Here is a 25960-nt window from a genome sequence, read left to right as displayed (position 1 = left end):
TAAACATGTAGACTGAACCCAGTTGGGTCCTATATCAGTTTCTCTTCTCTCCGCCTGCTGCTGTTTCTATCCCAACCAACCGGATGCTTCTTAATCCTCTACAGGGGGCTCTCCGGCCTGTCATCCCAACAGATGGGTGAACATAAAAGGAGGCAGAATGTCAACTAAATTCTTGTAAGGATTATAGAAGAAGAGAGACAGTTGAGATTCTTTACTCATGACAACTGGCAGTTCTACCACACAGCCTCTCCCTGGTCTAGGACATTTAAGTTTATTTACACTGCATCTTTACAGTCTACCTCTGCATTGGAAAGGTAACAAAACAAAGAATAAGTAACTACCTTATGCACATTGAAGTAAAAATAAATATAATGGTCCCCAAATATGCTCACTTGTTTAGCTTTTTTTAATCATTTTTAGCAGGTGTTCCAAACACCAGGTTCTATAGTACTGTAATCATTTTTGTGCAGGCATGTCAAGCTTCTCTTACCTTGGCTATGTGGATATCCAAAATTATATATATTATATATATTTGCTGTATATAGCTTGTGTAAAGATCGTACAAAAATAAAACAGCCTTATAATTCATTAAGCTACTTAATAAATGATATGCAGCGAGATTTCAGAATTGTAATACCTGCATCAAATGTATGCAAAATTATTTTATGAATAATTATATGAAAGATCTGAAATGTTTGTTTGCTGCATTTACCTATTCAGTAAGCCAAAAAAAGCTAAGCACTAAGAGCAAACTGCAACATAGTTATCAATCTCTCAGAAAAAAAATATTGAAAGATATTCCTGCCATAATGTGAACATAAAAAAATGATGCAGTAACCCAGAGTAATCAGACTGCGCCCTTCATCAGTCAACACAATGGGATGGCTGCTGGTTGGTTGCTACAATTTATTCCACTTTGTAACATACCCATTGCCCTTTCTCTACGTTTACATTCACTTGCATTATTCATTTAAATATTTCTGACTCACACAAACTACAAGAAAAGCCCATTAGAATTACAATAAAGACATACAGCAACACATCGGTCAGCTTTCTAGATCTCAGCCTATGTTGTGGAATAAAATACAAGGCTTGTATTGAGGCCATTGCTGTGGCTATTCTGGGAAATGAGGGAATTGTTGGTTGTCTTGATTTCCAAAACCAAACAGCACAGAGAGAGAAGAGAATGAGAATTAATAGTAATGTTTACTTTGGATCAGACATTGTGCAAGCTTTCCTTTATGGGATGACAGCATGACACATCCACATGACAGGTCACCATGTTTGCTCAGACACCAATGGCTTTCAGAGCAAAATTGGATTCCTGTGAACTTCTGTGCTAGAGGCTGAATAAAAGTTTGCACTGTGGGCCTTCAATTATGACAAAAAAGCAGCGTTAGACAGAGGGTCACTGTGTATATCATTTATTGTGCATAATGTAAACAAAGTGCAAATAAAAGTCTCACATATTAAAACTTGAAAACACTCTGAACCCCATTGAATATGTCCATAAAAATAGAATTCAACATTTTTAAAAAACTTTACATTTTAGAATCAAACATTATCAAGATGGAAAATATGTTGACCAAAAAGCAATCTGAATTATAAGAAGTAGTCAAAGTGGAACTAAACACAATCATGTCAAGTGTAACTGAAATTATTACATTTTCCCCACTTCCCATTGTCATCCTCCCCATTTATTCATAATCCACCAGGTATAAAAAACAAAACAAAAAAAAAACAAAAAGACACCACAAGGTCCCTGCTGAAGTGGGGAGCTGCTGGTGTGAAATCTAAATTCATGTGTCGATGTTAGGGATGAATAGAGGAGACCATGGGAGAACCTTTCATCAGAATGACCATTCCACTTTAATTGAAGTCTAACCATTACATCTCTGTTATTCGATACATTCTGAAAGAACTGCAGTCAAGATGAAACACATCAGTCAATATTGTTTTAGACATCAAATTTTTTTCAACATTAGAAGTATCTGCAACTGAAATGAAAATGGGTTTATTGCAACCATTCACTTTTGCCAATAGTGGCGACCATAATTGTTTCTGTTGCATGCAAGTAAATGATGTGTAATGTATAGCTCAATGTACAGATCATTCAGGTGAACTTTTATCACTGAGGAGCTTTTCAAGTTGCTATTTTTATTCTAGAGGAATGATACTTTAGAGGTATGATACTACATCTGCCAAAATTTGGCACAGGCAAATAGAAACATCACTGATGACACTCAGCAGTTGGTATTACAAGTATTTGGACTTTAAAGTCAGATGACCCAACAGGTGATTTGTAAGATCACAGCAATTGTCTTCTCAAAACTGGAGAGCTACTGGTGACAGAAAACTCTTTAGTAGACACAGGGGTCACACAGATGATGTGAGAGAAGATTGTTTAAGTGGTTATTACCTTTAAACCCTGAAAGCTAATTTGTGTTAACTTGGAGTTGCGCTGTCAGAAAGCAGTGGAATGTTTCCCTCTATTTAAGTCACCTTTACACTTTCATTTTCAAAGACTGGATTACTAGTGCAGACACTATCTTGTTTTGTATTGTATATCACAGAGAGATAACATTTTGACTGTGAAAAACCAAGATATGCCAATATTAAACAGGTTCTTGCAGTCCGTTTAAGTATCACAGCATATAAAATTCAATAATCTTTTAAGGTGTCAGTCATTTAGAAATACATGAGTTAAGTAAGATATATGTTTTTAGCAGAGCATTATATCTGTGTCAAAATTGAATCTGTAATATTTTAACATGGATCAGTTTACTATAAATGAATATGTAAATTGGGGCAGCCATATTTACTCAATCCATATGCAGTCTCTGGTTTCTGCTTAGTAATACTTCACAGTGACTGTACATCATTGTTCCTTTCTTTAGTGCAAGCCTACAGCTCAGGTATGACCTGACTTAACATAATATACTTTCTATAAGTTTACCAGAAAATAAGTAAATATGAAAATTTCTTTAAAACTACCTTCAGTTAAATGTAACAACAGCAACTCAAAATATATACATACTAAAATTCACTACATTTTTTTCTTTATTAGAGTTTGAAGTTATGTACATATCCCATCATTTTGTATGGTGTATTTTGTAATGTGAGTTAAGTATTTAAGATAAGTTCTAAATTCCACCTTGAAAAAGCATAGAAAGGAACTTTAGACCAGAACTAGAACTACCATTAATTTTTCAAGTTTGAATTCCAACACAAATGTGAAGCCTTTAAAATGAATTCTTCTCAGTCATTTCATACTTTTTATGGTGGTAAGCCCAAGAGTCAAATGAATATTCCACAACTGAAATTGATTCTGTGCTGTTCAACAATAAGTGGTGCCTATGATCCAATGGCCATACGGCCAAGACCATCTCTTAACTTATTCTTATATACAATACTGGGAGTCTGTCCACCCAATAAAAATGCATTGGCTTTCCAAATGTGTATAAAATACATTTCCAGTGGAAGAGGTAGACACCATTAAGGCTCAAAGGCAGATATCATGTAGACATCATTTCATGTAGACTTTTCAGATGGTGGCAGGTAGAGTTTGGGATCTCCAGGAAAAGGTTGTGCTGGAGCCTGGTTATAGTGACCAGCCAGGAATGTTCCAATGGATACAAGAATGAACAGAAAAAACATGATGAGGAAGCACACTCTGTCTATCACTCTGCCAATCAAAATCCATTCTTCATTTTCCTGAAAGAAAGTACATAAAAATAATCTAAAAATATGTTAAAAACAAAGTAAATTAACTCAAACCATGGGTAGTAGAGGGCTTAACTAAGCTTAAATCTACATTTACCCCCATTCTAAGCCTATTCTATCTACATCTGAAGTCATTGTGGTCCAGTCACATGATCTCTGCAGCACCAGCTTCAGTGTAGAGGAGAGATTGCCAGCAATGGCAGCCTATGCCTGGGTGATAATCAGCATACAATGGGGAAACCATTGTCGGCTGTCCCTCCTCTACACTATACCTGGCACTGGGACCAAATCATGTGACCAGATCGGAGAGACTTCAGCATAGGTAAGTATTGGCATCTTTCATTTTACAGGGTAGATAGAATAGGCTTAGAATGTGGGTGGGAGTAAATTTAGCTTAGTTAGAGTATGACTTGCCGTCCACTTTAAGAGTATTGCATCCTAACTGGCCATATAAGTCTATATATAATAATATTCTGGTTATAATTGGAGATTTTGGCAGTTTCTTCTTTTGTAGCAAGATGCTGGTTTTCAATGACATGTGTTCTATAGATAACCTTTCCAAACTAACAAAGTAATGCTTTGCTAATATGAACCCATTAATATCTGCTCCTTCTCATTGGTTTTACCAATATAGCCAAGAAAAGAAAGTTACTATGGCACTATGTTTGCTCGGACTATCAGTAAAAATCTCAGGAAAGAGCACAGTAGTTAAGTAGAACATGTTACCAATTAGTAGAATTCTTTTAAAAATATCTTTAAATAATGTAAGTGTAGCACCCTCTTCCCCTGCTTAACAGGAGAACTGTTGGGAAAATCGAATCGGGCTTTCTGCTTAACAGAAAGCTGCAATCGTTTAGTGATGCCTGCTCAATGTGCTCAAGTGCTGTTAGTTCTGTCTCTGGCTTCCTATATATCCAAATAACTTGGAAAGATTCTGGATGTATAGGTGGAACTCATGCAGAACACAGTATGAATATGAATGCCACTCCAGCCAATCCCAGGGAGTGTGGCCTTGAAAGATGCTGGGGGAGGGTATGTATTCTTTGAGTACACTGAGCCCTGAGTCTTTCCTGGAGAGGATTGTACAAGCTTGGGGGAAGGTACGCTGCCTCCTCAAGCACCTGTTGCAATGCGGCCTCAGGTGAGAAACCTGAGGAACTGAAGCAAGAGAGAGAGTGACCCTGACTCTTCAGAAAGTTGGCTGAGGGGGTGTCTACTGAGGATCTGATCTGGTATCATAGAGAAGAGGCTACCAGCTGTTCTTTTAGACCTTGTGAGTACAGACCTGCTAAGGATCTCATAACCCCCTCTGATGTGCTAGAGTCAGCTAAGGGTCCAGGCAAGTGAACACTGGGTAGTGTTCCGAAGACCTTTGTCCAGGTAATGCTGCTGCTAAGGGACTCTGCTGAACTCTGCTGTTGTTTCACTACTAGTCACAAGGAGATACAAGTCTGTCATCTGCCTCCTAAAGCTCAACCAGAGATCAGATAGTGTCCTTGCTGTAAACAGTTCTATTCTTGGAGTATCCTACTAAATCTCCTTCCTATCCAAGTTCTCTAACAAAAAAAAACTACTAAAATAACAATCCCTAGACTGATCATTGAAGACAATGAGTGGAAGTGTGTCTGCACCTGGGTGAGAAACTACCTTGTGCCTGGTTGTTAGACTAAAGTGGGGAATACCTGTCCTGTACCTATACCCCAGCGGCTCCCACGGAAGTAGCTCTGCATTGGAAACATTTTTTTATCATGTGTGTCTTCAAATGCACCCCTGCCCCTTTCCTCCTTGCTCCCTGTTACTGTTTTAATTATATTTAAATTTAATTTTTAAACTGTTGTTTCTATAGCCATTCTGATATTTTCCTTTACTATCTGTATGGTCAACAAGAAAGAAATCTCTCCCACAGGGGCACAAAAAGTAATAAAACTTAGAGTGGGGAAAGGTGAGAACTTCTGTCAGGCAATAAACCTGACAGGGGTGATTTATAACCCTACCCCACTCTAACCATAACAAAAAAAAATGACTCACACTTTTAAAATTGTTCTTTTCCCTTGTAGTCCTTGCTATGTGGTTACAGGCTTCTACTGTGGCTCGTATCTCTGGAGTAGCATGGCTTAAACTGTGGATGAGATCTTGCACGGTGCCATTTGCCATTCCTTTGCCTGCAAAAAAAGTATAGGCATTATTCATGAAATTTAACATAATAATGCAAATCACAAATACAATCCAAAATTGTAAAGTTGGTACATTTTCTCACTTTTAGAAAAATATTAACTTTGAGAACTCAGGGATGAGCATATTAACACCCGGTCACACCGATCTGACTTTGAAATTGTGCGACTTCCAGTGATGTCGCACAATTTCAGAGTTGGATGTCATTCTGACTTTAGGTGCGACTTGCAAGACATATGTGTCTTGCAAGACATAGATGGCTATGCAAGTCACACCTGAAGTAGTGCATGCACTACTTTAGAAATTGATGCGGCTCCAACCAAGTTGGAGTCACACCAATATGACCGATTAAATTGCGGACAAGAGGGTGCAACTTGCCATACGATTTTCAACTCGCATAGCATGGCAATTCGCATGGCAAGTCGCACCTGGTGTGATTGGAGTGTAAACTGATTTAATGTGTTTTTGAAAGCATCCTTTGGAATAAAAAATCATGTTCTATAGATTTTTGAACAGTAGTGTCCACCTTGCTGGCATTATGTATGATTACTGATGTGTTTTTTAATGAAATATCTACGGTACTCTAAACCCTTTCTTGCTTCTAGCTTTAAGCAAACTGGGCTTAATTTCTAAATATAACACAATTCAATCATGTGTAATGAGAATGTATTAAACATTCAAGCACTTACTGGAATTTACAGTATTTATCAATGTTTTCACCCAAGATTCTTACATCTTTCATCCAAGATTCACCCACTTTCATATAAGATTTGATCAGAAAATGTATGAATCTTGGGTGATAGTTGTGTGAATCTTGGGTGAAAACATTGATTTTTTTTTTTACTTTTGAGTAGAGTACGGAGTAGCTTCCTGTGCTCCCTTCTGCTTATCTTGGGATTCTACACTCTACTTATCTTGGTAACCATTGTCACTGAGACAGAATGTGATGGGAAATCCAGAATTTTTGGTTGTCGCAGAACTAGAATAGAGGGAGCACTTGTCAGTGGGGACAAATGTCCTGGGTCAACAATCTCAGGTGGGAATTCCACTCACTTAAATGAGTTAATACTGATGGCTGAAATAATGAGAGTAACATGGCTGTACATTCAATACCTATTTTTTCTAGCACCATTTTCATGAGTCCATCTCTCTCCTTCTGCCTCTCAAACATGAGTTCGGTCCTTGGCTTCTTCAGCATGTACTCATCAGCCTTGATCATCAGTCCAAGTGAACTGCAGCGCCTTGTGAGTGGAGCTGGAGGAGAGGCCATATCACTTTGGCGTACATGCATTCTAAGTAGACGAGGGAGCTTTCTTAAAAACAGCTAATTATGTGAATAAGTAAATAAATACGTAAATTAAATCGCAAAACGTGTTTTTACACATAACAATAGATTATGTAAAGTTTAAAATCACTTTACTTGGGTCAAAATTATAAGATCTCACACATATTATTAAGATTATATTTTATGCAATGTCATGGTCAGTGATCCTAACTGTGCCACGCATGCACAGAAATGTATATTAAAAGGGCAACTTAACTTTTAATAATGTTATCTTTTAAATCTCCTTCACCACCACACAGAGTGGCAGCTACCTACCAAAATACTTATCCTCAGCCCCAATCCTATGTTCTTCATTGTGTGGCCCTGTCATGCACTATAAATAAATCCAGGCCACATCTACGGCACATGAGCACCATTCATTCCATTTATTCCTTTGGTTGATCTATACTCTTGGCGGTCCCAGCCATCCAGAGGAGTATGGCAACAGCCATAAAAATAAATGGGTGAAGCAGCACACATGACCAGCAGGAGATGGACACTGCAGGGATTTTCTGTGCTACATCGGCAGAGAGAAAAGTCTTGTTTTCAATTGGTAAACAACTGTTGTCGGCTCCTTTCCTCATGTTATACAATTGGAGTACTGATTTTAAAAGATAAGATAACCTGCAAATGGTTAAATATTTTTTATGTTGGATAGTTTGGGAGGTTTATGGGTGTTGTAAGCTTAGCACATCATGTTTTAACATACCATATGGATCAAACGTTGCTGTCTGCATGAAGCTTTTGAATTGCAAATTTAGGAAAGTTATATCTGGTTTAAAGAACACTATGACCAAGCAGGATGATCCTGGGCCAATAATGAAGGTGCTTTGGGGCCACCCTACCTGAGTCTAACAACATGTTACCCCCCCCCCCAAAATAAAAAAAAAACACCTAAGCAAGAAGACACAGAGTGCATATCTCTATATATCTGGTGCATGCATAGGCTCTGACTGTGCCTCAGATTTTTGGATAACTGGAGTGTTTATAGAGTTATTGCATTTTTCAGATAAGTTAAGAGTACCAGGGAGTACAATTAGTATCCTCTGTACAGTCATTTTGGCCTAGCTCAAGAATACAATGTGGTGGTCAGGTAATCTTAGTGTTACTTCCCAACACTGTTGCTTCATCATTGGCTTGTTCTGGTCACATCATTGAAAATGGGCTTTGAACAAATAGGAAATGTTTCAGATGTTTTTAGGAATAACCAAATATAACAGTATTTTATCTCCAGTCACATCCCCTAGTACACACATTTGGGTTAGAGGTGGCACACAAAAGGCCCTTCTGACTCTAGGTAATATGAGACTTCTCATACAGACTGCTCTTAGACCTTCACTTTAAATGTGGACATGTTTGCCTTAATAAACTCATTTTTTAAAAATGCAATTGTCCATAATATTCTATCCTTGAATATACTGAGTTATCATTGACACTAGCACTAGTTGCTTCTTTTACAAATATTGGTTGATCTGCTCAGATAAATAAGGCGTGTAGTTAAAGTGGAATTTAAAAAAAAAAAAATAGTGAATAGACAGGATTTTTAATGTAGAAAACACATGCTTTATCTTTTCTGCATTTATTTATTTTTATTTATTTCAGGTACTTATATAGTGCCATCAATTTACACAGCGCTTTACATATATATTGTACATTCACGTCAGTCCCTAACCCTCAAGGGGTGTACAATCTAAGGTCTCCAACTCACATTCATACATACACATACTAGGGGCCAAATTAGAAAGGAGCCAATTAACCTACCAGCATGTCTTTGGAGTGTGGGAGGAAACCGGAGTACCCGGAGGAAACCCACGCAGGCACAGGGAGAACATGCAAACTCCAGGAAGGTGGTGCCATGGTTGGGATTCAAACCAACGACCCTAGTACTGCCAGGCAGGAGTGCTAACCATTTAGCCACTGTGCTGCCCCATTTAAGGTATTTATCTGCCTGTCCACCCCTGTGTGTGAGGAGCTCCCTGTAGAAATTCGGTAATGCCAACGCTTTCTGGACTCCCACGCATTGCACAAGAGTGACGTCACCCCAACCTGGCCAATGAAAGCTGACAGAAACCAAGAAGCTGGCTGCCTGAAGATGTCAGCGGCCATCAGGGAGCTCTGGGACATCGCATCGCTGAATCCAAGGTGAGTATAGTTCTGCTTTACATGCCAAAGCTGCTTACGTTTGATGTTTCATGTAGGCAATGGATACACAGTATTTACCCATATGCAAAACAAATGTATTAATCAATATTGTTTACTTTTAATAACAACCATTTTACAGCTTTAAATACATAAAAAAAAAAGTTCACTATCAACTCGTACCTGGCGGATGGAGCTGGACATGCTGTGTGTGTTAGGAGTTCGGAGCGATACATTTAAAACTATCACCGCATTCACCACAATAGTAATAGTGACGACGATGAGGAATGTTAAATATCTGCAATAAAACAAAAGCAGAAATAACTCTCACCAATAACATCATGCAATTATAAAGTGAAACACATTTGCTCTAACAAAAAATGCTAATGATGGCATAGTTTTTGCTTGAATTCTTAGGAATTTCTTCTCTTGAAGTTTATTTTCTCACATTTGAAAAATCTTTAAATAGAGTCTCTGACATCTACACCAAAAACTTAATGGAGCATAAACAACTAAGCAGGCAGTAAAGAGAGGATGTCTGAAAATGTAAGGGTAGCTGAGAGCGCCACATACTGGCTAAATAGGTAATATTTTATTTTGACCAAACATGCACACACAGGGGGTTATTTACTAAAACTTGATAGTGAAGAAGCTGGTGCAGCTCTGCATAGAAACCAATTAGCTCCAGCTGGTTTTATTCCCAAAGCTTAATTGAACAAGCTGAATTTAAAAGCTGATTGGCAACCATGCACAGCTGAGTGCACCAGTTTTAGTAAATCTCCCCCACACTGACATAAGACTGAGATATATTGTACTGAATAGACATTGTTGGGTTAGGCTCACTTTACAATGAGTGGCACAGCCGTGGAAGTCTCCGGAATTTTCTTGGCAATTAGGAAGAGAAAGACGGTTTGAGCCAGGAGGATGTTGATAGACACCGTGCATTTTTGTCCTCCAGCTGGAAGAGGAAAACATGTTGGTTTTAGAACTGTTAATAATGTGTATGATCACATAAGCCATCTACACAAATAAAAGACATATGCTTAATGTCTTCTTTCTTTCTACCCCAAAGTATAACTCAAGCAAAACTTTTTTTTCCAGTTTTGGACAAAGTGAGAGGGTTTAGAACACCTATCCCTGTTAGGGACATTCACCCTCTCTATTTTTACTGTTTACTATTATCATTGAAAGTGAAAAGTGAAAGAAACTTCCAAATGTTGGGTTGTCCCCAGAAAAGTAATAGAGGGGAAATCTTCCAATGGGGACACTAATTCTGGTGACTTGGGTGGCCCCAAGGAATTCTCTTAATTTGCAGATACTGTATGTCTTCTCACTTCATGTTTCAGCTTTGGGGCAGGTGAAATCTCCCCATTGGGACATAGATGGCAAAAAAGTCTGACATGGGTTATAACCCTCCCTTACAAAATGAAAAAAGGTTTTGCCTATAGTTCTACTATAACTATACTTGCATTATCAATCCATTTTAAAAGATACTATTTTAAAAGGACTGGATTTGTGGAAAGGGAAAACAGGGGAGGCAGTTACACACTGAATTTAGCATAGGTATGTCTTATAACAGCGTGCAGAAATAAATGTATAATATGCTGAGAGGGTCTATGTAGTCAAAAGAGAGGATGACACAATACAATTAGCTTATTTCAGTGTTTCACAACTCCAAGTCTTCAGATTTCATTACAATATGTCTGATATTTCCTGAACTACATTCACAGTTAGAATTTTGTTTGCTAGAGAAAGAATTTCCATCCTACTCTTTTAAATTTTCTTGTCACTACGGTGACCCCACTAACCATTATATAATCAAATGAATGCTCCAGAAACACAATTTTTCAACCAAAATGTTACTGACGCACAGAGAGCTTAAGGTCACAGCTCCCTCACTGGAAAACTAGACAGCAATGAAAACATCACAGACTCTTTAATTTTTTACCAGTCTATTCAAGTCTAAAAAAAAGGGGGTAAAAAAGGTATTTTTATAACACCCTGAAAAAATACATTAATATGCTAGAGAGGATCTATGTGGTCATACGGTAGAGAGGATGACACAAAATTATAATATTTTATAGCCGTGTTTCACAAGTATTCAAGTTCCCCAGAAATCACATTTTCCAAGTCACTGAACTAATCAAGATACAGATCAGGAAAGTCAAAGAAATGTTGCCTGCATCTACATATGGGCTCAGGCCCAGTGCCTTGAATTACTGGAGCCAAAGGGTAAACATGACAAACAGACAAGAAGCATTTTTTAGAAAAAGTGGTCAGCAGGGACAGCGTCCATAATCATCCTTTACAAAAGGTTTCCTTTAATGATATTGAAAATATTTGTTCTTTCATTCTGCATCCAAAAGTGATTTTTCAGGAAAAAATGAGGAATGGAATGCTCACATACAGGAATGGAAAGAATAGCATTCATGTGATTAGATGACAATAGACATTAAAACTCCCTATGTGATATTGAAATTACAATTCTTTTTTCTCCATCTGCACTTGAAGGATCTTTAAGGTACCCTGTCTGGTAAATCACTTTAATGGGATTGTCAAATAATACCTTTGGCGGGTAGGAAATAAACCAGGACACTGACAAATGAGATAAGCACACAGGGAACAATGATGTTGATGATGTAGAAAAGAGGTTTCCTCTGTATGATGAGATAGAAGACAATAGATTGATAGTTGATGTCATCTGGCGTAAGTCGATGATCTATGATTTTTTTGGCTGGCATGTGTTTTATTGCCCATTCCCCATTCTCTATGAAAGATAATGAATGTAAGAAAAACAACTGCTGTAACTGATCAAATCTATACATTTAACATTATAATATGTCACTTTTTATTATCATAAAAAACGTAATATATTTATTTTTTCTTTAATATTCAATATGACATCTTACAATTTAAATACAGTAAAGCTTTTAGCTTGTTTTGATACCTGTAAATGCTTCTGGGTCTATTGTAATCCACTCAATTGTAAGCCCTTCTTCTACTGTCAAGAGTAACTCAATCTCATTGGCACTGTACGTCTGTGACCTGTTTAAAGGGTGGACATCGATCAACAAATCTGACTGATAGCATGAGACAGGATGCAAAGAAGAAATGCTGTATCTTTAGTGCAAACACATTACATAGCATTTTGCAAAGTACATAAAATAGTTAAAATCATTCCCTGCATCAAAGGGACATTTAATCTAATGATCCTAATACAGTATAGGCCAAGAAAACAGTGTCTTTGGTAAGAACGGGACCTAGGACCCCTAGCGTTACAAGCCAAGAGTGCTACTTGCTATACCTTGTACATAGATACATATCCTATATCAGGATGCCCAATAGCATGCTCAATGTAGAAGGGTCAAGATGCTTATTTTAAAATAAAGATGTCTGTTGGCTTAAGGATGAGCGTCAGGAATTTAGCCACTTTCTAAAAAGTGCCAGATTGCTATGGATTAAGACCAATGAGGTGAACACCACCTTATGTACCTATCTCTTTAACTTACAGTTTCCATTTTTGCTGAACCCCATGAGCATAGCTATTGCTGTACTACCAGCTCTCTGATAGCTCCAAGAGCTGCAGAGTCACGAGAAGCTGCTCTGCCCACTGTAAAATGTGTGATTAAACCAATGGTACCCTCAGTAAACAGTGTTCCATTGTCTATTTAAAGAGGGGAGCATCAGCCCCTTTGTACACAGATTTTCCAATGTAAAAATCTCTCTGTGTTTTTATTAGTGCTTCCAATTAGGAGCCTTATTTTTGCTTAAACATCACAACAGTTTGTCGAGTTGTGGAGGAATTGCTTCGGAATGTATATTCAGCATATTTGTTTCCAAGGGCTCGGCACCATAGCAGTCTTATTTTGGCCACAGCATAATTATGTGCTTATTCTGGCTACCCCTACCCTAATTTTTGAAAGTGCCAGATATTTTGACCTAAGTATTTAGGGCTCTTTCCATCACAAAGACATAAAGGAACTTTGCCACACACCAACTTTATATGGACCCCTATTTACTGGTGGGAATGAATTGAGAAAACTACACCACACTTAAACTTTATTTTTGTTGCATTAAAGATATCAGAACTTGTCCAGCCCATCTTGCTACCTACAGATTCTTACTGGCTAGTATAGCAGCCCATCATAGTGATGGGCAAGTAGAGATGTGTGGGTGGTAGGGTGACTTGCTTTTGGCTCCAGTGTTCATATTTTAGGCCCAATATGTAGAAGTTTGCAGAGTGTTGTCTCTTCAATGTTATCTCTAGCTAAGGCCTGTGTAGCCTCAAGGCTAGTAATGAGTGCAAATTTTATGATCTCTATGCTGCCATTTCCGACACAATACTGTGAACAAGAGTTAAAAGGGAAACTAGAATTCTAGTAAAAAAAGCTTTCTAATCATCATACAAATCAACTGTATCATTGCTATCACTTGATATGCATGGTATGTGTTATTGCAGATCTGTGGTATTTCAGATCATGAGATCTAGGTGTTGACAACACGGCACCAGTATCTTTCAGCACACTGTTGTCAGCAGATGTGTGAGAATTTGGCACAGCTATTATTGTATACTATACATAAACAAAAGATTCACCCTTTTGAAGTCTGAAGCACTGTGTAGAAAAACTTGTGTTGAAGTATATCTATGGTTAAAGTGTAAAATTACGCATTCATTTCCACATTGTGTTTTAGTTATTTCTAGCCTTCTCCTGTTAATCTGAACAACCTTGAAGTTCGTAAACTTGCATTGTGAAGATCCTCACACATTTACTTCCTTGAATTCTGCGGCACATAGTCACTATGTCCTGTGAGTAGGCACTGCTGACCAGAGCTGACCTTCTGAACTAGGAGGTGCTGAGAGGAGGAGTTTCAGGAGGAGGAGTCAGTACAGGAAGCACTGCTTGCAAGGAGCAAGGTACCATGGGATATGTAGTCTCTGAAAATTGAAATTAAACAGCAGAAGCTGCACGGCATGCAGGGAATCCAGGAAGTTGTGGAAAGAGATGACTGGCAGTCAGGCAGAGCTCACAACATGTAAGAAGATTATTCAAGTAAGATTATTCAAGTAAGTATTTTTATCACAAGGCTGATGTTATAAAGTGAAAGTGGATGTGGTGACCATAGATTTCATTTACGTATTGTCTGTTTACTGTATCACTGTATTATTTCACAATATATATTCCTAATACTAAACACACTTTAAGTACTACAATACATCATTCCACATGTAGATCACTCTAAACTTACTGAAAAACCATGGAGCAGTTCTGCCAGTCGAAGGGAAAATAGGTGACCACCACAGGGCAACTACTCTCATAGATGGCGGGAGGTAGCCAGTAGACGGAGCCATCAGAAGATACTAAAGTGTTAGCATAGAGGGCAATGTTAAAGGTGCCATCCACACTGCAGAAAGAAGAAACATTTTTATTTTTTTTACACTTTCATCAACACTCTGTGTCAATAGTTATGGAAAACTAGACATGAAAAATGTCTTTTCAGAAACAGCTTTAGTGAATTAAAGATAGTGTCTGAAATGCACCTTTATGGTGTATGAATTCTAAGTTAGGGGACATATTTAAAAAAGCAAGCGAGTGTGACATTCACCAAACATGCACTGGTGGTGAGTCATTCCCGATATATTAAACACATTGACCATTGTCATTGTTGGTTGCTCAATTGCTTGTATGTAGACTGTACCCAATCTTTCAAAAGCCAGAGACAGACAATTTTTCTGAAGACGAGATAGCAGAACCTAGTGATATTACAAGTCAGTACTTATTTAAACAAATTGTCATTTCATCTAAAAATCCTATAATTATAAAGGTAGGTGTAGAGATCTAACAAAAATAAACACTGGGTCCCATGGACAGTCAGTGATTTGAGAGCCATTATAAAATAAACCCCTATTTCACAGCAAAACATTTATGACTTTGCTCAACACTTAAAATTTGTCTGCCCCTATTCTGATCCCAACTGAAACAAACAATACTTGCTACTATTTCTGTAGCCGTGGGTTCCCTGTATATTAAACACATTGACTAGGATTCACCTGTAGTGAATATTTGGTAAATGTCACATACACTGCTTGAATTGTAGAGAGTTTGTGGAAACCGTGTTGAGAACTTGACGTTATTTTGTGTTACTACATGGAGTAATTAGACATGACATATTGGGGTTACTTTACTAAAACTGAAGAGTGCAAAATCTGGTGCAGCTGTGCATGGTTGCCAATCAGCTCCTAACTTCAGTTAAGCTTTGCCGTGGGAGTTGATTGTTTTCTCTTCAGATCTGCACCAGAATTTGCTCTCTCTAGTTTTGGTAAATCAACCCCATTGTATTTCCTGAAATGAAATGGTAGCCTACAACATGGCACAAGTTAATTTACATTTACATACATTGTACATGTACATGTATTTTGTGAACTATTTTTTTTAACTTGATTGGCAATTTTGATATTAGGCATTTCTGCACTAGGGAGGAGCACATGGGTGTTGAGCTGTTGACGTTGCAGTACAGAACACAAATGTACAGCAAAATGTATGCCTAAGTTTAGCCAAATAGCTTTAGAATCTTGGTTCATTGTCATACTGAATATTACTTACTTGTTTTCCAGACCAACATCTGGGAGCCACACCATAGTGGAAGGGATACGTGTAATTATAATGCCGCTGTATTTCTCAGGATCCCAACTGAGACGATAATCTTTCCATTGCTAAAGTAATGTGAAAAATAAGAAAAAAAAAGTCTACCAGTAATTAGATTTACATCATTTAAAGCAAGATCACAATGTTGTATAGAAGAGTAAAAGAATTTAAAATCACTTTTTCATTTAAAAATGCATGCTGTCAAAAATTAGTAGTTTTGGCAAACTCTAGTTACATTTCTTGCTCCGTAGGAAATCCGTAGTACTGCTCGGTTATCATACACAGTAAAATTATTAACATTAAACTATTAACATATAAATTAAAGCCCAACTATTTGTCCCGGCTGCTGCAGAATATACTGTAATGCTTGTTTTTCCAGGAATTCTCTAATAAAGAGGGATACTTACCTTATCACACAGTTACATCCTTTTGGGTTCCAGTTGTGACTACCGGTCCCCCAATGCTACCTTTTCTGTCTCTGGTCTAATCAGTCCCCCTCTATCTGACATCATCACATAGAATGAAGAACCAATGGCCACTGCACATCCTATAGAGTGCCCATCCACATTCTGGAGCTGAAGAGTGGCAGAAGGAATTGGAGCTGCTGTGGGGCTGTGAATTAAGGTATTACTCTATATTAGATCATTCCCTAGTAAAATATTGTATTCTATTAATGCAACAATACCATGGGTTTATGCAACAATACCATGAGGCAGCCTATAAATTATGCATTTTTTTTCGTTCAGCCAGTAGGTTGAATGAAAGAAAATGCCTCAATTCCCCATCCACACATTCAATGTGGATGGGGGAATCCCTCCCACTGTGGTATTGTATATTGACAGCGGGGAGCTTTCCCCACTATAAGAATACAAGTATCAGTGTTGCCATCTATAGAATGCAGCACTGATCATTGGGGAAAACCCAGTAGACTGGCTACACACAAGTCGATCGATAGATTGACTTATGCACAACCAGCCTGCCCATTTGAAATTCAGCTGGTCCCTGCTCAGCTTGCCAAATTTTGATACATGCATAGCCAGCTTTAGACCCTGGTAAGTATTTATTTTAAACTATTTCAATAATAATTTCAGCCTAAATAAGAAAGCAACATCTGACATTAAATTGCATTAAAAGAGTATATATTTTTTTACTTAAAGTGCATATAAATGGGCATTTATGATTTTTTTTACTAGGAGCCTAGAAAGCATTGCACCCTCAGTCAGCAGATCATGGGTGCCATGCAGGACTCCTGCAGGCCTGTCAGTGTATCTGTGTGCTCATACCTTGTGCTGAGACACAGATTCACACTGACAGGAAGAGAGAATGAACTACCGCGGCTCTCAACAGCGCTGTGATAGTTTTTGGAGAACTACAAGCCGACAGCCATGAAAACTGTTGGGACTTGTAGTTTTACATTCACAGAATTCTGTGAATGAATGATGCGATCAGGTGGGAGGAGCCTGGCATAGCCGCATTTTTTAAAAAAGAGTGACAGTAAGAATGGGGAGAAGATCGCCGCTAGCTGTCACTCTATGGAGTGGAGCGGGCAGCTTCTTTGGCAGTGGGAACCCATTCCACCGAAAAAAAGGGGTGAAACATGTAACATGTTCCCAAAGGTAAACATATCCTTTACTGATACAATTCATTGAAACCTGCTTTATGATATGATGGAATGTGCACCTAGAAATTTGTAGTTATGATTATGAAAATGTATGCTGAAATGCGGTGGATTAGATGACCCAGTGAACAGGCGTACAACCTTAGTTAATAAGGCCCAATGGCTTTAATATGTTATATGAACAAAGATGGGTTCTACTGGAATATTATAACAACAAGGTTGTCCCCTACTTATTTTATGTACATACCATTTCAACCCAGACATTGGTAGTCAAAGCCTCTTTTTTTTCATTCTGAAATTGACAATAAAGTAAAAATGATCTCTCTGCAAGTTAGAAATGCAAATTATTACAACAAGCTTATAGACAGATTATAATATTAAACGTATTGGTCAAATATACAGTACCTAGCTGTATAAAGTATGTTTAATTAAAGTAGTCAATTGTCAGATAAACAATGGTGATTTATCAACTCTGGAGAGAATAGAAGTGGAATTACTTGCATCAACATATGAAGAATTAAGATCAATTTCCTCAGTATAGGTTAACCACTTGTCCAGAGTAAGTATAGTATTTAAACATCCTGAACAGCAAGTAGTTATACCATGGGGTCTTGGTACCATTTTGTAAAGCCAGGACAGAATAAATGATTACACCTAAATGGTTACCATTGACCTGTTTTCCTTTTCTTCAGTTTTCCAGCAGAACCATTGTATTTATGAATACTTGTAATTACTTCTCTTTAAGTATACCATGTAAATAAAAACCTGCACTGAAACAGCATTTTATTGCCATTTATTTATTTATTTCAGGTACTTATATAGCGCCATCAATTTATGCAGCGCTTTACACATATATTTTACATTCACATCAGTCCCTAACCCTCAAGGGGTGTACAAACTAAGGTCCCTAACTTACATTTATACACATGTTAGGGCCAATTTAGACAGGATCCAATGAACCTACCAGCATGTCTTTGGAGTGTGGGAGGAAACCGGAGTACCCAGAGGGAACCCACACAGGCACAGGGAGAACATGCAAACTCCAGGCAGGTGGTGCCGTGGCTGGGATTCGAAGCAACGACCCTAGTACTGCCAGGCGGAAGTGCTAACCATTTAGCCACTGTGCTGCCCATTGATGACCTTCTTAGAAAATGCTTAATATCTGGTTACCACTATTTTGAGTACTTTCTGACATATTGACCCCACAGAGGTCAGCATGAAGCCAGGACTCCTAATGTGCATTAATGTGCTGGGTCAGTGACTGAGAAAGTATTAATGTTGCTACCCATGCAGAACAGTCCCTATCCAAACAAAGGTTTTTTTTTTACTAAAGCTGGAAAATGCAAAAACAAGCTCACCTCCTGCCTACAAACCAATCCGCTTCTAACCTCAGCTTGTTCAATTAAGCTTTGGCAATAAAACCTGGAATTTGATTGGTTTCTATGCAGAAGTGAGCCTGATTTTGCACTATCTAGCTTTAGTAAATAAACCCCATGAGTTCTTCTTTACAGCTTACTGTCCTTGCCTTCAATCTTGGTATGGTCTTGAGGAGCAATTAACTGCTAACAACAGTAAAATACAAATCTCACATTTAAGTTATTTTGCATACTATTGAAAGTATCCAGTGGCCTCAGTTGAGCCTTAAAGCAAGCATGTTTTTTTTCTGTTGCATAGGCAAAGCAGAGATTTGCTGTAAGAAAAATAGAGAAAAAATATTCAAAAAAGAGGGACTCAACACCTGTGTTTTTGAGGTGCCCAAAAGAGTAACACACAAAACACTAGTTATAAAATAGCAGGGGAGGATACCTCCTCAATTTCCCTTTATTAATACAAGGGATAAAATATTAAAAGAGGCATCCTGTCTCATTTCTTACGTGACAATGTAACAAAGACCCCTTTTACTCACTATGCTTAGATGTAGGCATGGGCTCCTTTACCTCCATTTTCCACAACTCACTTGGCTCCTGGACACTCCCAGGGAGTATAAATTCCTCAGGTTCCCATCTTCAGCAGCTCAGAGACAACACCTGATGAGGCACAGGTAGCCAGAAAGTATTCAGCAGCCAGTTGAGAGGCCCTCCACCATCAGAACTGGTGTGTTGGAAGTCAGCCATGAGCTTAATAGCAGACAGCTTTTCCTGAAGACCCAGCTACTGCGGGGAGCTCTCCCCAATTACTACCAGAGTACTGCTGCTCCAGTGGGGTGGGCCCTTGTCCTTGTCCTGCTCAGTAAACTGCAAAGTTATAGTTACTCGTTCTCTTATCATTCGGTTGATTACTCATTCTTTTAACACTGTGGCAAAGAAATAAGACATCTACTAAACTGAGACGTTTTCCCTGCAGTTCCACCTTTAGTAGCTGAATGTAATACAAGATTAAACCATATTAACATAATAATAAGAGATATATATAAAAGCAATACATACCAAAGTTATCAGGTTGGTAAGTGTCAATTTTATGCTAACACTTATAATATCGCCATCTTTTTTTGATGGACGCAAGTTTCTGTTGTAGTTATTCATCAGATCATTCAGGAGTCTTTCTTCCTCATTGTGAGCCAAGATAACTGGGATGAGAACCATAGAGAGTATTGGTATAGTTGTACAGGTCCTAACGGGTACTGTATGTTGCTATAGTACAGAGCAAAACATTGTCTTCCAGAGGTGCACAAGCTACAAGTTCTGGCATGATGGTATTTGAGGTTCCTTAGCAGAAAATATTCTCAAGTTCCCAAGCCGGCTTTATTGTGCACACTAAAGTGTATGTTTCATAAAGTCATGGTAGTGACCAGGGGCGGACTGACCATTTGGAAACTCGGGCACTGCCCGAGGGCCCGGGGTCAGTAGGGGCCCCATGAGATGCCCCTGGTACCTTTTTCATAGACTTTTTTGAGTTTGGGCAAGGACACAGGGGCCCCATGATCCCCTATTGCCCGGGGGCCCCATGAGTTGTCAGTCCGCCCCTGATAGTGACTATCGTGGCTTAATTTCACTGTGCAGCAGTTTAATAAACAGTGGTGAGGAGCAGAGATGATGTTCTCCAGTTCTTATCGCAACTCAGTGAGAAGCTGCTTGTGATTCCTATACAAAGGCCAGCTTAATTAGATGCAATAGAAGCACTTCATTGTCCCTTTGTGTGATTTATTTCACTCCCTGCTTCCCCACCCCAGAGGTGGCGATAACAGGGAGAGAAGAGGAAAATGGCCGCAATCTGAGGAGGAACCAGAGTGATTATGTCCCCTTTTCCTCTATAAATACACTTAGTAACAAGTCTCACAGAAATATCTTAATCTAAATAAAAACACAATTATTTAGAATGGTCCCTCTCACATACTGTAGGTCTTTTAGTACCTTTAACTTCATTTTTTAACTCTTACTTTATCATCTTTCATATTTTATTTTTCATGCAGAATTATTTAAGCCCCTGACCATATGAGATCATGGACTCAAATCTCACTTATATTACACATCGCAGCCATTCACCATGTGTTTCATTCACTTCTCTGCTCATTCAGAGAAGAGAAGTGCAAATACTAAACCAGCTCTCTTCTGAGAGCTTTATATGCAGTGAAGGGCCCCAATGTGTAAAAGCAGGAAACATTGCAGGTTAATAGATATTTTGATGCCACCTGATTTGGTGTGACCGGCTGACAGCTGGCAGACTGGGCATGTAGGAACTTGCAATGTCCTAAAAACCTACAGAAAAATGTTCCTCGTCTGACGAATACAAGCTACATGTATATTTTTATATACAATTCAACAACAAGCTTGAGGGAACAAATATAACACTCTGGCAATGTACCCATCAATATTAAACAATACCTTCATTCTTCTCAATGATAAGCCTTTACCATAAAACACAAGGACTATTTATGTAGGACTATACAAATGCCGGGGGCACATTTATCAAGAATACAACCTGTTCATGCAGGTAAATGAAGAATTCATATAAATTCTTTAACACAGGCATTATAGTTCATTAAAAAAAGTTATAGGTAAAATAATTTTTACTGTGATTGGTTTTACTATAAGAATATGAAAAAAATAAATCTTTCCCTGGAATATACAATTGCTGCCCTGCAGCTGTAATTGACTGTATAATAATGCAGTCTTGTCTAATCTTAGTAAATCTTGTCATATAATTAGAGAATCAGGTTGTTCAGCCATATGGTATACCAGGTGACCCCACATATAGTGCAATAACAATATCCATCATTAGTTTCATTCTTTCTCATTCACCTGACTGCTCTAAACTGATGATGAGTGAACATGTCTGGCTGTAGAGCTGTCATTGTTTCTTGTAATAACCAGTGGTAATTTCGTTGATGAAAATATTTTTGTCATCATTTTTGTCAGCGGCATGTTTTCAGTGATGAAAACTAAACAAAAATCAATTCCAATTTTTGTCAACGAACAAAGATGTGGGGGATGGGGGGGGGGGCATTTCTTGTAACTAAATTTGGTTTTACCTATAAAGACCTTATGTAATGGCTAAATCTGTTGATGTGTAGTTTGTTCAAATGTTAATGCCATAAACAATAACTTGTTATTAGATTTTTACTCTAGGACAGGGGTTTCCAAAGAAAGGGCTAGTATACTGTCCTTCAGACTTTAGGGGGGCCGGTTGTACCCAGAGGGAGAAAACAATGCCTGATCTTTGGTATTAGGGGCAGAAAAAAGTTGGTGCCAGTGGGAACATCATTGTTGGTGTTGATGGCAGGAATTATGCCTTAAGGGCTGGATAAAGACAAGCAGAGGGTCGCATACGGCCCCAGGACCGCAATTTGGAGACTACTGCTCTAGGAGTATTTAATGAGTTTGGAAATTCTAGAGAAATGCTTAAATAATATATTACAATTTAACCTCCCTAATGGTATTCCCGAGTGTAGCTCGGGGTAAAATGTCTGTACCAAAAGCGGTAACCCCGAGCTACACTTGGGCTTACCTTGCGGCGCTGCATAGGGAGTCCCTGCAGCACTTACCTTGTCCTTCACTCCCGCGATGTGTCCCCTGCAGCGCCCCCGGCCATCTCCTTTGGCTGATGCCGGCATCCAGCTCCTGTGTTCCGGTCCCTGTGACGTCGGGACGTACGGGCGCCGCCGGCGGCGGCGGGAAATTTTAAAATTTAAAAAAAATGTCATTTTTTTCAAAACGATTTTACATAGTAAAACATTGCTGTTTCAACCCATTTCACATACATTTTGTCCCTAGTGCTCTGTCCTGTCCCCTGCCTGCATTTTGTCTGTTCTTTCTGCCTGGAAACTTAGAAATGTCCATGGCGTCCAAAAAGTGTCCCTTTAGGTCAAAAGCGGGTTTAGATCAGCTAGAGAACAGCGATAGTAAATCAGAACCACTTGCAGAATTGAGTGATAATGATTCGTGGGGAAATTCGTCATCAGACACTGAAAACAATTTTGCGACTTTGCTCAGCGATGTGCGAACTTGGCGCTATATTTCAAATTTCAGTGTTTTTGGTTTGATTATATTATTGAATTAAATGTATCATTATTATATTATTATTTTTTATGATTATTTATTAAATTATAATTTATGATTTCGTGTTTCAAATTTTATCATACCCGGGATGTTTACTAGACTCTTGTTCGGACAGATTTCAGTGAGTTATTCCTAAATATTACAGCCTACATTAAAAAAACTACATATTTCCATGCAAAATAATGGTACCACTTTCAGCACCAAAAATCTGAAATAATCATACCGCCAGGGAGGTTAACTAAACCCATTAGATTTTGGTTGACTAAAATGTACTGGGGATTTTAGTCGACTAAAATACGACTAAAGCTAAAACAATTCAGATGACTAAAATATGACTAAAACTAAATTGCCATTTTAATCAAAAGACTATGACTAAATCTAAAATGAAATTTGATGTCACAATTAACTATGATAATAACTTATTGAATTAGCAGACATATCGAATGTGATGCTTCACCTTTGATCTGTAACCATAAACATACATATAAGTAAGACATAAGAGCACTGCAGGTACAATTCAGGTAAGGTTCCTACCTGTGAAGTACAGAAAGAGGAGCAGCAACATGTTGTCCATGCTTCTAACTCATGCCTTATGTGCGGAATGGATTAAACCTCCGTACAATGTCTGGAATGGTTATTTTAGGGACTGACCAGACCTCTGGGACCTTATCACCAGCTGTCCTAGGAATAGTCAGCTGTTGATACCAAAGATGACAAAGGGAAATAACAATGTCCTGCATTACTGGACAATTGGACCAGAAAGTAACAAAGAGCTTGTGCTGACAGCAGAGGGCTGCATTGTATTACAAGAAATGGGCACAACACTTAGTACTGTATTATGAGCTATGCAAATCAAAAGTCAACAAATAAATTGATAAATAAAACATATAGAACAAAAATAGATAAATAATTTTAACTATATAAATTGTCAAGATGGTTGAAGAATTTGTGTGAAAAATTAAGTACAAGCTAGCCTTTTCAAATTCGATTACAAGAAAGCTACATTTGAACCATATGACACTTAGAAAATCAGAGATTGAAATAGATTTCTTTTTACTTGCACTTTATTAGAAAATGACTTGTCTAACAAATATAAAATATACATTTTTATAATTTTTTTAAATGGCAGTAGAGTATTCCTTTAAATATTTTATTTATGACAATGGCATAGAATATGATTTATTAACTAATAAGTCTTTGGTAACTTAAAGCAGTATTAAACACGAAACCAAAAACGTAATATATTGCAGCTTATCAATCGTTAGATGTGGTGGCTGCACCAGTTTTTGTATCTTTGGCTTTTTTTCCCTCTCTTCTCACCTGGTGATCTGGCCAGTAACACACCTCCTGTATTAGTGAGACACCACTCAGGATGAATAAGTGCAGGAGGCACAGCAGACAGCAGCATGGGGGGGGTGTTAAATGTATTTACACTAATCAAATTGGACCCAAACTCCAGCTCACACTTTATAATCAGTTACAGCAAACTGTTTTTTTTCATATTGAGATGAAGGTTTTACATGAATAAATAAAAGATGATAATTTTAAGCACCCCTGCCAGTGTTATCTATTTTTTTCTCATCCATGTAAACTGATACATTCTGTTGGAGAGCTTGTACTTTTGAAAAACAACAGGCTTGCTAGCTCGATCGCCAGATGAAAATAGAAGAAAGAAAGCCTTAAAAAGAAAATGAATTCAGCCATCACATCTAAGCTGCTATGTATTAAATGTTTGCTTTTGGGTTTAATACCACTTTAATAAGCTGCTGTTATATGTCAAAAAAAGAAAGGACTCATCATATTCCAGGCTGCAGGCTGCAGTGATTAAAGTGGTGTAACTGTAAAAGGTTTTTTACCTTAATTCATTCTATGAGTTAAGGTAAAAAACCTTTTAAATGCAGTTCCCTCTGCAGCCCACCATAAATATGCATCTGAACCCAATCTTGGTCCAGCACTGTGCACATCTGCAGCAGTCTTCTCCCCTCTCCTGTCTGTTATAGGCTTAGCTGAGAGCAGCGAGAGCCATTGGGAACCCAATAAGAGGAGGATAGAGGCTGCCCCTTGCAAAACCGTTATACAGAGCAGGTATGACATGTTTATTATTTTAAAGAAAAAATCCCTGAAGGCTTACAATCACTTTAATTCCCTATTCTGGCTGATTTGCTGGAGCACAATGAGCCACCCAGCAAATCAGAGTGGAGTCCAGCACATAGGGATTTTGCAATAAAGACTATGATGAGCAACTAACCTTGAGCAGTACATATCTTCCTGCAGCTGTAATACTGTATGTGTTGTTGTATCCTTATTAATTTAGCACATTTTTTCATGTCATTTTACAGAATTGATTTAACAACTGCCAATGCATCTGTATAAGACCTACACTATATTGCTAAAGGTATTGGGACCCCCCTCCAAATCATTGGATTCAGGAGTTTCAATCACCTCCATGGCCACAGGTGTATAAAATCAAGCATCTAGGCATGCAGACTGCTTCTACAAACATTTGTGAAAGAATGGATCGCTCTCAGGAGCTCAGTGAATTCAAGCGTGGTACTGTGATAGGTTGCCACCTGTGCAATAAGTCCATCTGTGACATTTCCTTGCTACTAAATATTCCGTGGTCAACTATTAGTGGTATTATAACAAGGGGAAGCAAATGGGGACAACAGCAACTCAGCCACAAAGTGGTAGGCCACGTAAAATGACAGATTGGGATCAGCACATGCTGAAGCAGAGTCAATAGCTAAAGATCTCCAAACTCTGAGTGGCCTTCAGATTAGCACAACAACAGTGTGTAGAGAGCTTCTTGGAATGGGATCCCATGGCCGAGCAGCTGCATCCAAGT

The 25960-nt window shown here is 38.2% G+C and overlaps 1 protein-coding gene across 1 annotated transcript; it reads right to left on the bottom strand.

The window, feature by feature from the left end:
* Nucleotides 1-1408: 1408 nt before the first annotated feature.
* CHRNG (cholinergic receptor nicotinic gamma subunit) lies at nt 1409-23689 on the bottom strand. Its single transcript, XM_089680162.1, has 12 exons — nt 23650-23689; nt 20047-20186; nt 17868-17912; nt 15961-16070; nt 14606-14761; nt 12306-12403; nt 11925-12125; nt 10202-10316; nt 9542-9656; nt 7009-7219; nt 5752-5885; nt 1409-3714 (listed from the first exon to the last, which is right to left on the bottom strand). Exons 1-12 carry the CDS (start codon nt 23687-23689, stop codon nt 3532-3534), a joined length of 1548 nt encoding a protein of 515 aa, XP_089536288.1. The 3' UTR covers nt 1409-3531.
* Between the last annotated feature and the right edge of the window lie 2271 nt (nt 23690-25960).

Source organism: Staurois parvus, unplaced genomic scaffold (assembly GCF_062004578.1).
Source record: "Staurois parvus isolate SC_StPar_1 unplaced genomic scaffold, SC_StPar_1.0 ptg000235l, whole genome shotgun sequence".
Taxonomy (NCBI): Eukaryota; Metazoa; Chordata; class Amphibia; order Anura; family Ranidae; genus Staurois; species Staurois parvus.
This window is presented reverse-complemented; position numbering and strand designations above follow the sequence as displayed.

Bases quoted from the DNA above. Each gene is read 5' to 3' on its own strand.
- CHRNG (XM_089680162.1), bottom strand. From the start codon at position 23,689: ATGGACAACATGTTGCTGCTCCTCTTTCTGTACTTCACAG. The intron at 14,762-15,960 runs GTAAGTAATATT...TTCTTTCTGCAG, and splicing joins GATGTTGGTCTGGAAAACAA to TGTGGATGGCACCTTTAACA. The intron at 7,220-9,541 runs GTACGAGTTGAT...TCACATAATTAG, and splicing joins TGTCCAGCTCCATCCGCCAG to CTGTTTTTAAGAAAGCTCCC.